Source organism: Xiphophorus maculatus, chromosome 15 (genome assembly GCF_002775205.1).
Source record: "Xiphophorus maculatus strain JP 163 A chromosome 15, X_maculatus-5.0-male, whole genome shotgun sequence".
Taxonomy (NCBI): domain Eukaryota; kingdom Metazoa; phylum Chordata; class Actinopteri; order Cyprinodontiformes; family Poeciliidae; genus Xiphophorus; species Xiphophorus maculatus.
In genome coordinates, this window is record NC_036457.1 from 7135269 (window position 1) to 7148867 (window position 13599).

Sequence of the window (13599 nt, forward strand, 5' to 3'; positions counted from 1 at the left end):
TGCACTGCTCTGTGTGCATGCAAATTCTCCCCTTGTGATTTAGTTTAATGTATATTTTAATTGGCTACATCTAACGCCACTGGAGGACAACTTCAGACTTGCTGACTCTTGAATTGTTCTTGATGTAAGCAATTTGAAATGCAGAATGGATCTTCCTTGATGAGAAAGCCTCAAGGTAAAGTTAATGAGTTGGATGTACTCATCATGCTTGCATTTATGTAATATCCATAATTTGAACATTTCTATTTCAACTGACTGGAAATTCAGTTTCTCCCTTTTTTATCTTTAGTTATGTAATAAAATAAGATGTTTGCAAGATGGTAATATTTGCAAATCAATTTTTGAGGTCTATGTGGAAAAAGACACATTTGGCTTAACAGCTACAGTAGACTTCAATAATGGGGGGCGGGGGGGAGGCGATTTTTATTTGCAAAGCTAAAGTCCAGTTGTAACATTTAGGGGCTTTTTTTTCACCCCATCAAGCAATCTGGACACTTTGTTTTTTCACCCAGCAGGGGGCAATGTTGCAGCACGTTTCATTTGTCGTCTTCAACAAACTTTGGAGCTGAAAATGGAGCTCGGGTACCAGAGAGTGCAAATCCTCCACTCTGATGTAAAGTTAACAAAGTGCAACTAAAATGAAAAAAGACAACTGGAGTGACCACTTTTTCTTTTTTTTTTTTTTTTTTTTACATGATTTCATCTGCACAAAGTGTGCCAAACATGATTTGTTAATAATGGATGTTGACGTCCTTCATCAGCCAGACAGGCAGCCATCTGGTGAGACCAGCCTGCTCTGTGCTGGCTACTGGTGCTTCTCCTTAATGAGCCACCCTCTTGGCTAGCTTGCGGAAGTTAACAAGCCTCGCTGTCAGCCGTGATCTCTTGCACTGACGAGTTCCACTTCTGCCCCCTAACAAGCCCGTTTGGGCGGCAACTGCTCGTCTCCTGTGAATGCTGGCCCTGCTCCCACATTTGTTGTACCACTTTTAGAGACGAGGCCCACGCATCCTGGCCTTGACGTATCCAGTTGCAGAATTCCACTTTCAAAAGTTGTTTATGTTTTCACCCACCGCCTCCACAGTTATATAGTTGGGGGATATTTTCTTTCCTTATTTGTGTGTTGCCAGTATTTTTGACAACTACTTCGCTGTTTGGGTAAATTGCTGTGCTTCAGTGATGGATGATGGGGAAACTGACTTGCTGCAGTCCTTGTGCATGGAATGTTTTGGATTGCCCTCAGCTCTCCATAGGATGAAGTTTGTATTTTCTCCATTAAATAGTTTTAGGTTGCAGAGTTCTTCTGCCTCTCAGCATACCAAATAACATTTTTGTTCAAGACACTGTTTTCTGGCTCATTGTGTAACGCAAACCACATACTAAAAAATAAAGTATGGAGTGTTGTTCACCCAAGTCTAGAAACTGACCTGCAGATATTTTTCTTGACACAAAGTCAAGGAAAGGCATTGTTGAAAGAAATCGCCAATAATTGCAACTTGTTTGCCACAAGCCAGAGGCCACAGACGTGTGGAGCTTGAATATATTTTCTATTTTTTGGAGTCTGTGTGATGGGAAAAGTAATGCTGCACACCACCTTTAACACCCCATGTCTGGAGTCGAAGGAAAAACAGCTGCAAAGATACAGAGTAATCCTGGAAAAAATATGTTGTTAGAACCTGAAAAAGACTTGGCTGGGTCAGAGAGTCACCATCCATAAAGACAGCAACTCTAACTACAGCCAGAGTTAATATGTTTTTAGATCAAAGGGTCTTGGAAAAGATCAGAAGGTCTAGACTTAAATTCATTTGAATCTCAATAAAATATGTTCATGTTTGTGATTGTATCAATAAATTGCTAAACTATGAATATTTAAAAAAAAAAAAGATTCCCATGAAACAGTATTTGTTACAAGAATTTAAGTTTGCTGTGCTCATATCTCATGCTCTATTAATGTCTTTGACACAAACGACTATTTCTAATGGAGTCAAATGAGTATAAGAACAAAATGGTAGACTTTAAAATTATTCCTTTTTGGTGGAGGTTTTATTGAATAGTTTCTGATGAAAAATCTCTGGTTCTCTTTTACCTACCCTTAAATCTGAACTAGTTGAAGAATCACAGGACTCCAAAGATGGCGATGTTATTCACTCTCAATGCCTTCTTATGCTTTTCTGGGTTTTCTTAAGATTATCATCAGGTTATTCATCAGAATCCTTGATTTTCTCGTCTTTCTGTGAACACACCTACAACCATGAAATGCACTGGGTCCATTTATCATAAAACCTTTTCACAAAAAGCCCTAAGCGGTCCATTTCTGCTGTTTTCCATTATCCCCTCATAACCTTTGTGGTATTTTAACAACTTGCACAGTAACAGTAAAATAAGTAGAAATGAATCCAAAGGGAATTAATCTGAATCACAGTGACATTTACATTATCAGAGCTGCAACCTGTGAACACTAGTTCCCTTTTTTTGCATACCCTTTTTAATGGAGTCACTTTTAAAATGGCATGAACATAAAGCTGCTAACCCAAAGGTATTCCACACCGAACCGAGCATCTTTCAGTCACAATGCTCTCTCAGCTTTGAATTCTGCTCATCTTTTTATGAAAGCTTCCACAGCTGTGGATTGTAGATCAGTGATTAATCCATCGCTGACAGTCCGTGAAGGCAGCACAACACCTTATCAATGTGTTTTTGAATACTAAATAGTGATCCATGGTGAATTTAGGAGAGTGCAATGAAAACAGATGGTTGTGATAAAAACGTACAAAAAAACCGCCCTAAAGCACCGATTCATTTTAATGAAGATTATTTGCATTTCGATAGCACTTTCTGTGCTCTTAAGACTTTGTCACTAAAAAAAAGACAATTTAAGCTCTCTTCTGGTGATATCTGACAGAGGAACTGAAGTGCTGTTTGGTTACACAAATTGTAAACAAGTTTAAGGCAAGTGCTTAAATGCTAATTTCTGTTTATTTAAAGTAGCAGAGCTATACCATGAATGAAATCAGAATGATTTTGCTGACATTTCTGTTTTAATAAATATGTCAGAGCAATTCTTATACTCTACTATACCTACCAATAAATTGTTTGCCTCATTGAAATATTATTGTTACCAAAAACATTGACCTTGTCACGGATGTTGGCTCACTATTGATTTGAGGAAAACTGCATGTTGCGCTAATCTGCTGTCATCAAACTCATCTGTTCTTTTGGTCAAATGTTCTTTTTTTTTTCTATTGTTTTTCAGCAATGCTATTTGTCTGACAATGATATTAATTGCTTCTTAACTTTCAAAAATCAGCATTGCATTCAGTAACCAAACAGTTTTTTGAATTTTAAATCTTTGCGAAACTTTGATCAACATTTGTATTTTACTGTTCTTATGGTTCACAAAACCAACATAGTCCCCTACTCTTGTTTATTCATCAAGAAAATGTGCATTTTCCCAATGCACATTAAAATTCCATTACCTGTCATGTCATATAGATTTCTACTGAGGGAAAAATATGCAAATCTTTTCCAGGCTTTTTTAAAAATGAACGTTACTTTAAAAAAAAAAAATAATAATAGTAATCTGTCATTTACTCACATTTGCTGACCAACTGAACGGGAACGTGTTTGAGCTGTGTTGCAAGCCTAAAATTCAAAAATGAATTATTAAAATGATCATGGGACACGACATGAAATACCCAGTGGTAACAGTGTCTGCAATAAAGTAAAAGTCAAAGAAGGTAAATTATTCCTCAGTTTCTCACATTCTGATAGGTCTATAGTGGGGAAGGAAAAGACAGAAAGAAAGAAACCTATTAAATGTTGATTTACATAAAGCCAGGGTTCCAGGTGACGAAGTTTTCAGTCGTGTTTTTAACTGGTACTTTTTCATAGAAATGGTTTACTGTTTCGTGCCCTATAAAGATAAACTAAAGGATGTTTTAAAGCTGATAAAACCACATTGTAGAAACTACTTTTCCCTCCGGCAGCATATGAACTGACTTTGGCTCGCCATGGTCACGTTAAACAACATTCTTTGTGATACTGAACAAACAACTTTTAGAATACTCCAATAATTTTCTTCCTGAGGGCAAGTTGTGGCTGACTGCTGTGTGAACACTGTGTCGGTCAGGAGATCATGTACGCTTAATGTTTCTATGGAGACATTTTATTCATTGATTCCATGGCTTTTGTCCATCCATTTTAAGCTAATAGGTCAACAAACTAATGCCCGAAGCTACATGCACATCTCAAAGAGAGTCATTTTGAGATGTAAGAAGCCAAAATAAACGTATTGGGATTTCTTCAATGAGAAATTTTACACAAATGACAAAACATGCAACACCGAGTCAGCAAACTGGCATTAAGAATGATCATTTTTGTGCAAAGAAAATTGCAAAGAAGAGTAAATTAAGTTTTTTTGGTGTCAAGAAAGGGAAAAGGAGAATGATGCAGCAAAGTGTATTTTGTGATCGTTAGCATTATTACTAAGGGAAAGTCTTTGTTGTCCAGTGAAGATTAAATGTGCAGCTCTTGCATGATCTTTCTAGAGAAGGATTTCCATATAGATGACTTTGTGCATAGAGGTATATGGGGTGATGGGTTGAGTAGCGACCAAAGTCATCCCAACATAGGAAAAAAGCTATTGGCTGAAAATGTTGAGCAAAGAGTGGACAAGTTTTGCAAGTCAGCACATGTATGTCAAAAGTCCGTCATAATTTGAAATGCCACTTTCCTCTTATTGGCTCTCAATTGACGTTAGCGAAGACTAATTGCTTCAGGAAGTCATGGATAGACATTAAATCACGTGCAGACAGAGAGAGTCCTTTTACTGAGTTATTACATATGGAGGGAACACAATTACATTCCTGATGCGCAGCGCTGTTGATTTATGGATGAGTCCGTCGCACGAAGGGTCTTGGAAAGGTGATCTGCTGCAGAGGCAGCCACAGGTAATTTATTGTTATTCCCAAGTTTGCCATTTACTTCCCCCCTCTTCGTCAAGCACTTGTGCTGACGAGATTTATTCAAACATTTGTGGCACGGCACTGCGTGCTTAACCGTGAGTTGTGATCCAGGCCGCAGTGAAGACTCGATCCGGGGTCATGGACATAAAGTTACTGAGCAGTACCTGTAATGGTTGTGAAGCTCATTTTCGTAAAGGATTTCTTTAATTAAGCGCGGAACCTGCTCCTTGCTTCCGACGGACGCATTTTGCTGAAATGTCTGCTCGGGCAGCATTAAAGAGGCTCAATAATGTGAATTCAGCTGCAGCAGAGAGCCAGCTGGGCCATCATCATCATCTGCTGAAATAGGCACCAAATTCTTAGACATTTTATCCCCTCACAATAATCCATCTTAGAATTAGAGAATAACACTGGTTCCATTTCAATTTTCAGAGCTGTAGCACATCTCTAACCCCAAATCATTTAGCGGTGCATGAGGTGTGTAATTAGATTTTTTTTTTCTTCTTTTATCTACTTGTTTATCTTGAACAGCATCAAATTTAGATTAACAGCTGTCCTTGCTAACAAGGATGCCGCTAATAGGGAGGCCTGGGTGTGACAGCAGAATGCACAAGGTGACAGGATTTTGAAAGGTAGTTTATTTAGGATGAGTTATATCCTCTTGCAGGTGACAGATGATGGACAGTAAACGGTGTAATGCAGTGTGTGCATTGAGGCGCAGAGACCAGCTAACAGAATCTAATTGCTCTCGGATCTCCAGCAGCATATAATGTAATGACACAACTGAGATAAGATCCATTGTAGGACAGGGAAAATTAATTAAATAGACTGAGTCAAGAACAGTCCGTCCAGGTGTAGTCATTTAGGGCTTTGTACTGTTGTAGAGCAGTTAGGTATTACTTATCATCCTCAGACAGTTTTGGTTAAAGAAAAAAAGAAAAAAAAAAAGTCTACAAACACTAATTATCATCACGACTTCATTATAGCTTTGGGCTTGTAACGGTTTGTTTAACTGTTCATTTTCAGAGTTGAATTATAATTCATCAAGCAAACTGAATATTTTTTCTAAAATAACTGAATTTATTAGATTTTCTCTGAGTCACAAAAGGTTAAAAACAGCCATGAAAATTTTTTTAAAAATTGTTAGTGTCAAGGACACTAATAATGGGTATGCTGTGCTAACTTTAATTCTCTTCGCAAACTCCTCCTAGCAGTCCTAGATTTGCCTATTTGCAAGATGATTTGTGACAAAGCGGACAAAATACATGCGAAATGAGATTCATTATTTCTCATGTCCATTTTATTTATTGATTTATTTTCATCTAACGGCCAATCATAACAGAATGAGCAGGATCAGTTTTCTACCTCTGGTATCTGTGCAATCTGACAGTCTCTTTCCCTTGGAATCTCCTCTATAGAAACATATTGATTTTTCAGGCTGGTGAAGTATTAAATACTTAGGAGACGTGGACTAGTTCTTTGTGTTTGTCTGTTTTCAGTCCAGCTCTCCATCGTTAAAACTGTGATATATGTAATGATAAAGCTGCACTGCATCACTGGAAATGTCATATTTTATAGTTTGGATTATTGTTTATTGTTTTTTTTTCTAATTACAAACCTCGACGAAATTCTTTTTGCAACTCATGAAAACATTAGTAAAATCTTAAATGAAAAAGAAAGAAAAGGTGGTCACACAATAAACGAGGTAGTAAAGAAACACCAGGACATTGGAGGTATTTGGGGAAAAAAAGAAGCAGCTCTTTTGCCAGGAGAAGCTGTTTGCACAGAGAAGTGCAATTATTTCCACCGGACAGCCTGGGCTACAGGCAGCCCAGTTATTCAGCCAGGATTTTACAGCGCAGCACCGGGTGAACTTTGATCTCGATTGTGCTTACAGCCACAGCACACTTTTGGAGCGATTCAGTGCTGACAGGAGGCCAAAGTGAGGCATGAGATGGTAGAAAAAGGTATTGTAGCGCATCGTAGAGTATAGTTAGCTGACTGTAGCGTTTTGAACAGCAAGAGTTACAGAATGTGATGAAACAAGTTTGTTTTGTCTTGCTAATCGGCTCACCTTATATCTGATCATTTAAACACATTCACACATAAAGGTCTTCATTGGAACTGTTCCACATAGATGTTGAAATTTAAAAACTATAAAAAAACAAAAAACTGGATACGCAAATGTAAATTACTGTAAATTTTTGTGTTAAGGCCAGGAATCCTGATCAACCAGTGAATGCTTCTAGATCTACTTATTTTATGTGCTTAGGTTGCAAACTTCTGTAAAAAGCAATAAAAAAGGTAAAGCGTCCAAGGAGGGTGAGTGGGTTTCATAGGCACCGTCTACACACACTGAGAAATGGTTGGATTAATATCTCTTAGCAAGTTGCAAAAAAGTAACTCTGTTCCCATTAGCAAACCTTTGGCACAATTACAGCTCGATATTAAATCGCTCTTCTTTTAAAGAATTGTAGAAAATGTTTTATCCAACTACTAGCTGAGTAAATCAGGGCTGAGGATGCACCTGTGTGCCACTTGTTGCTGCCAGGAAACTGAATGATCTTTGATTTTTTTGTGCTGGTCTGGTTCTGATTGCTTGCTTTTTCTTTTTGCAAAATTGATTATCTTGTGATCTTTTGTAATTACCGCTACCTTATACCGTCAAGCACTTAAATCAGCACTATTTTAAATGCAGAGACTTGTTATTCATTGCCTTGATTCGACAGCAGAAGGATCTACTAATGATGCCTTTATGCTGGATTAAGTGTATCAGACCCACGGAAAAGATGCAGGCACACAACACACCCAGATAAAAAAGAAAAAACATTCAGGAAGTGGCCAGGTTTTCCATCTGCAGAGTAGAATTCAGGATGCATCTGTCAGGCTGTCAGATGAAAGGATTCGGGTTTCTTCTACCCGATGATGATGAGAAAAATGAGACAAGGAGCAGCTGAAAAGGCTGCGGGTTTATAATATCCTCAGAGGTAGGAAGAGTTTAGGTTCGCTCAGGAGTTGCAGCTACACGACGACAGCTTCCAGGTATACTTCACACCGAGTCGGAAGAAACTTGACAGGCGGATGGCGTTTTGGGAAGAGTTGCAGTGAGACTCATGAAAAATAAAAAACTAACTTCAGGCTGCAGAAGCTTGTAGCGCTTGGATCAGTATGATTATGTATGCACACCCTCACAGTATACCTCAGAATGTTTGGATTACTCTCTAAGTTTGGATCCACAAGATCTGATCACAGAAAGCTGCAATGCCCCACCTGACTGCTCTAGAAGAGCATGTACTGCGACTTGGAAAAGTGTTCATAACTCCTTAACGTTTTCACATTTTACAATACAAAGTAATGCATAACAGTGCAGCGCAACCAACTGCCTACTGAAGTCTCGTGATGATTAACAGAGTTGACATTTGTGTAATTTAATATCATTATTAGTGTGATGGAATCATGTAGTGAAAGCAGATTCTCGGAGAGCTGACTGAACAGATACAAGTCATGCACTCCACAAATCTAGCCTTTGTGGAAGAGAGGCAAGGAAAAAGCTGTTTAAAAAAATCCATGGAAAGTTCAGGTTCCTGTTTCCCAGGGACAAAGCAAACGTGTACAAATGTCCTCTGGTCAAATGGGACCAAAATTAGCTTTTATGAGTGAACTTGAAGTCTTTACAGACAATAAATAGTAATTAATACACAAACTTTCAGTCTTTAGGTGTGTAAATATCCAGCAGATATACTTAAAAATTGCATCTTTAATTGTAAAAAAAAAAAACCCAAAACATTAGTTCAGGTGGCTGAGATATACAGTACAGACCAAACGTTTGGACACACCTTCTCATTGAATTCCCTGGGGAACATTTGTATTGAGTACAGACCAAAAGTTTGGACACAACTGTGTGTCCAAACTTTTGGTCTGTACTGTATATTTTTGAACAAAAAACATTTTTTGCATCCTTTTCCTTTCACAAATATACACTGATTTTGTGTAGGTATATCATATAACATCCCAATCAAGACTATTGTAGCACAGGTTTGTGTTGTGACAAAATGTGAAATAGTTTTCAAAGCACTCTAATCAAAACTAGAAGAAAGTTGGAATTTAGAACAATTTAAGTTATCCAAAAGTATTTTTATGCAAGGGATTGCCAGTTTTTCTCAATTGCATGTTTTTCCTCTGACCCGTGTTGTTAATAGAGCTGTCAGATGCTCCTTCAGCATCTGACAGCTTCTCTTTGAGCTGAGATCAACAATTAACTTTTGTTTCTCTTGTTTCTGATGGCTGTAAAGTGGTTTCCCTCGTGCGACTGACCTCTCTGCCTCCTTCTAGGATGTTATTACAAAACTCTGTGAAAATCTGGAGGCAACTCATTCCCTGGGGAACAAAGAAAAAAAAAGTCAGATTTGGTACGGAGACAGAACAGAGAAGATTACTGTTAAGAGAATAACAAAGCAACTGGGAAGGTGATAATGAGAACTGGGACAAAAAAGGGGGACAAAGCGAGGAAAGGTTCCTGCATTTTTATCTAATTTTAAACATGAATTTGTTGCCTCCGTTCTGAAAATATTAAGCCTTAGGCAGAGAGAAATAACCCTGTAGGACAAACCAGGAGAATGCTGCTACGTCTAAATATTTATGCACCGGGAGGGAGGCTTTTGTACAAAGCAGATGAGCGATCGATTATAGGTTGTATTGCTGTTGGAGAAGTTTGTTACTTTAAAAAAAAAGATTCATTATAATAGACAATCAGATAGAAAGGAAAAAACAATTCTGTTATTATTAATATTATTTTATTTATATTTTTATTAAAACATTATTGGCCTCCAACATGTAAAGAATGTACATACTATAATAATAATAATAATAATAATAATAATAATAATAATGAACTGAAAAACTTCTTCAGTTTCTTTTTCTACATTGTTACATTTTATTTTGTCTCTTCTTTCTCTGAGTTCTGCTCTGTCAGCCTTCAAAACTTGAAATACTTTTTCTTGAGGAATGTACAGTACAGAAAGCAACAAAAAGAGAGCGTAATCTTACCGCTGTCATTTTGTTCTCTTTTTGACATCAACGTATCTCATTTCGTCTGCAGATAATGACACCCAGCTACAGCTTTCCACTTAAAGTTCCAGCGCATTTCCGTCAGATGTACCTGCACTTTTAACACTCGCTCTGCTAAATACGTTTGGTGTTATGTCGCTGAGTGCTGCTGTTTTCATCAGACATGTGATTGTAAAGCACCGAAATGGTAGCCTTTACATGGCTCTGTTTTTTTGGGTTTTTTTTCCTGCTGAAGAAAACACAGAAAGCCGCTGACCTTGCTCGTGCACAGAGCGCATCATGACAGATTTTTTTTGTCAATTTCTGTTCCTCTCCTCTACTTCCTCTCCATCTCTGCTTCACACTGAGTGCTTTGTCCTTTCCTGGAATATAAAGGAAATGCCACAGATGCACTGTCAAAAAAGTGACATAAAAAAAAAAATACAAGCTACTCACTGAAAGGGAACCCACTGTCCGTTTTACAGAACAAAATGCCACAGGGCTGCACAGTTTGGAGATGTCTTCTTAGTAAAGTTAGAACTTTTAAAATATGTTAGACAGTTAAAAACACAACAGCACAATTTAAAAATGTTCTGATTTAGTCTGCACAGTTCACTTAGAGTCAAGTGTAGGTTGACAGAATTTTCTGACAGGCAGGTGTTGCTAAAAATCTCTTTTCTTGATTCAATGCAGTTGAGAAGAGCTTGACAAGAAGCGGAACTTCATCCTGTCATGCAGCTGATTTCTCCATCCCCCTGCTCTCCTTCTCTGCTGAAGCTCTCAGTCTGTTTCTAACGGGACTAAATCTGGCGCTGGCGGTCATGTGTCTATAACATCCTGCGCCGGTGAAGGTTCGTGCGGCAGACTTGTGGCGTTAGGCAGCGTTTGCGTGTGGGCGACGGAGTTCTGCTGCAGCTCCAGAGCTATGGCGTTCTGCGGGTGGGGAAACTCCTTCACCTGTTTGCGGTACTCCAAGAAGGTGGAGGCCTTGGTGGCGATGGCCACCACGTTCTTGCCGACGAAGATGGTGGAGACTCGGCTGTCCTGGAACAGCACCATGTTGACGCCACGTATGAGGATGGTGACGACATTTATGGTGACCAGGCTGAGGACCGGGTACAGCATCATCTTCTGAGGCGACATGTGTTCGCCCTGCATGCTGATCTCGCTGAGGGACACACAGGGCAGGATGAGCAGCAGGATGTAGCAGTAGAAGAACATCAGGCCTTCCGCCCAGATGGGCAGACCTGTCCGCTGGGGCTCCCACAGGTTGGCTTGAATGTCGAGCAGGTCCAGCAGGTCCAGAGCAACCCAGAACAACCGGCTTCTCATGTCCTCCTTCTTGCGGAAAGTTCTCACATATTCCATGCTATCCAGAGCGACGAGAACCAAATACAAACCCGGCACACACACAGATAATAGCAACGTCAAAGCTTTCCGTGCCACTGTTTCCAGACTCTTCCTGTCAGCCTTGCAATTCTGGAAGACAAAGTAGAGTTTGATCTCCAGGACAAAGATGTAGAGAAACCACAGGATCATGGCGTATCCTCGTCGGGCCGTGCGCACCTCGGCGCCGACCCACACCGCCACATAGCGTAGCACAATGAGGAAACAAACGTCCCCGACCAGCACTATGATGCACACGCCGATCTTCCTGGGACCCTGGTTTTGCTCCACCAGGTAGGCATCCATGAAGGCCATGCTCGTCATGATGACAATGGTGGTCAGGCACACGTGGCGTTTATCTGGGGGCGGCAAAACCATGGTGAGGGCACCAATTGGCTCTCCCTCTCAAGCTACAGCTTTCAAAAATAAAAAGGAAATGTAAGTAGAAGTTGATGTGCACTGTGGAGACTCCAAGCCTTAAAGGCTAGAGGATAAAAGGTATTTAAGGTGCTTACACTGAAGCAAATGTCAAAATAAAGCAGGGCTGAGGATAAAATACCACTTTAAGTGAGTGCCACGGTAGATCATACAAGATGGTTTTTGCAGTTTGGAAGTGGAGCTTTCTGTGGAGATATGCTGGCTGCTGAATCCTCTCAGGCCAAGTGAAAACAGGAGCCTCCTCTTGTCAGTCAGCGCACTTCCATTGATCCAGCCCGGCCTCCCAGCAGCAGCTACATTGAGGGGCTCCACACCCAACTCACCATGACTGATTGTAATCCGCACACAGTCAAATGAGGGATGCTCTCAGAGCTGTCTCGCTCTAATTGACTTGTGATGGGATGTTGGGACACAGTGCCGCAGTGCTGGAACGTTTATGGAGGTGTTTATTTTTGGATGAAACTGTGTAGGAAAAGGTGGATATGTGGGCACGGCAGCTCTGCATGTATGAGAAATCCCTCTTCGGATAACCCTGCAGACGGCGGTGCAGTGTGTGTATCTCCTCGTGGTTCTGCAGTGTGTAAGGAGGGAAATGGAGGAGAGAAGGGAGAGGAGGCTGCAGTGGCCAGAAGCCCCCAGCCGCCATAAATCAAGGAGACAGCAGGTCAACGGCCCGTGAGGCCTTGCGTCTGATGCTGGCTTCCCCGGGGGGAGGCTCTTGCTCTGAGCTGAAGATCCATCCTGCCTCCTTCCTCGTGCCACGTGCCTGCCTCTCCACAGCCTACAGGAGGGAGAAATGAGGAAGGGAGAGGGGGGAGGGAGAAAGAAACCTGTCAGCACTACTGGGCCATATAACACAGTTTCATTGCCAGCGGCCCATATATGAGAAGCAAAGTAATGTGTCAGCTTGGCTCAAACGTGGCCTGTTTCACTATTGATGGGACAGAACATATTGCTCACGTAACGCTGCTTCAGGATGTCATTACCACTCTATTGTCTGTGATGTGTCATGTGACATCTGGATGCATGGCTTAATAGGCTCCCATGGCAATGGTAATATATTCACTCTAATGCGTTGCCGTTTAATTCCGGCTCTTAAATTAATAGAGGACTTATTAGAAGAACTTACAGGAACCCAATTTTCAAGTCTCATACAGCAGCTAACTACTCAGAACACGTATTTCCCTTTTTTAATATTACTTGGCAGAAAAATGGGTTTAAATGTCGGCCATGTGTTCATTTCCTGATAATATTTTTAGTTAGTCTTGGGCAGCTTCCAATCTGAATATAGGAGACCATAATTGCAGTATATTCAGTGACTGCCATTTGTAGGTACTCATGGCAAAATAAATTTATGTTTTATTGCAGTACCATGTTCTCACACTAAAATGGATGAAAAATAAAACTTCATGGCTATTAATGTCTCATGCTAATGAGTAATTGTTTTTAACTAAATCTAAACTCAGACTTCTTAAATCTAGAAAGTATTATCCTGTAGTACATAGAGATTTGTGAACTTTGATGCCTTCATTCTGTTGGTAAAAAAAGACATTCAATGCTAAGTAACAAAAATATGGGTTTAAAACTATGAAAAACTGTTATTGAATGAGCATTAAATCAAATGTGGGCTTTCCGTCTTACAATAAAAGATGAGTTTTAATACAAGATATAAAGTTGCATTGTTAATCATAAACATAAAGAATGTCATGTACATTTAAATCCATGTAGAAATCATGCTACTTTGAAGAATTTTTTTTTCTAAATA

At 39.8% G+C, this 13599-nt stretch overlaps 1 protein-coding gene across 1 annotated transcript in view; it reads right to left on the reverse strand.

Annotated features, from left to right (window-relative positions):
- Window positions 1-9792: 9792 nt before the first annotated feature.
- tmem121 (transmembrane protein 121) overlaps window positions 9793-13599 on the reverse strand; it is a 59659-nt gene continuing 55852 nt past the window's right edge. Inside the window, exon 2 of the mRNA XM_023347372.1 lies at window positions 9793-12615. Within this exon, the coding sequence (XP_023203140.1) occupies window positions 10830-11774 (945 nt within the window). The 5' untranslated portion in view covers window positions 11775-12615 and the 3' untranslated portion in view covers window positions 9793-10829. The remainder of the gene's footprint in view (window positions 12616-13599) is intronic.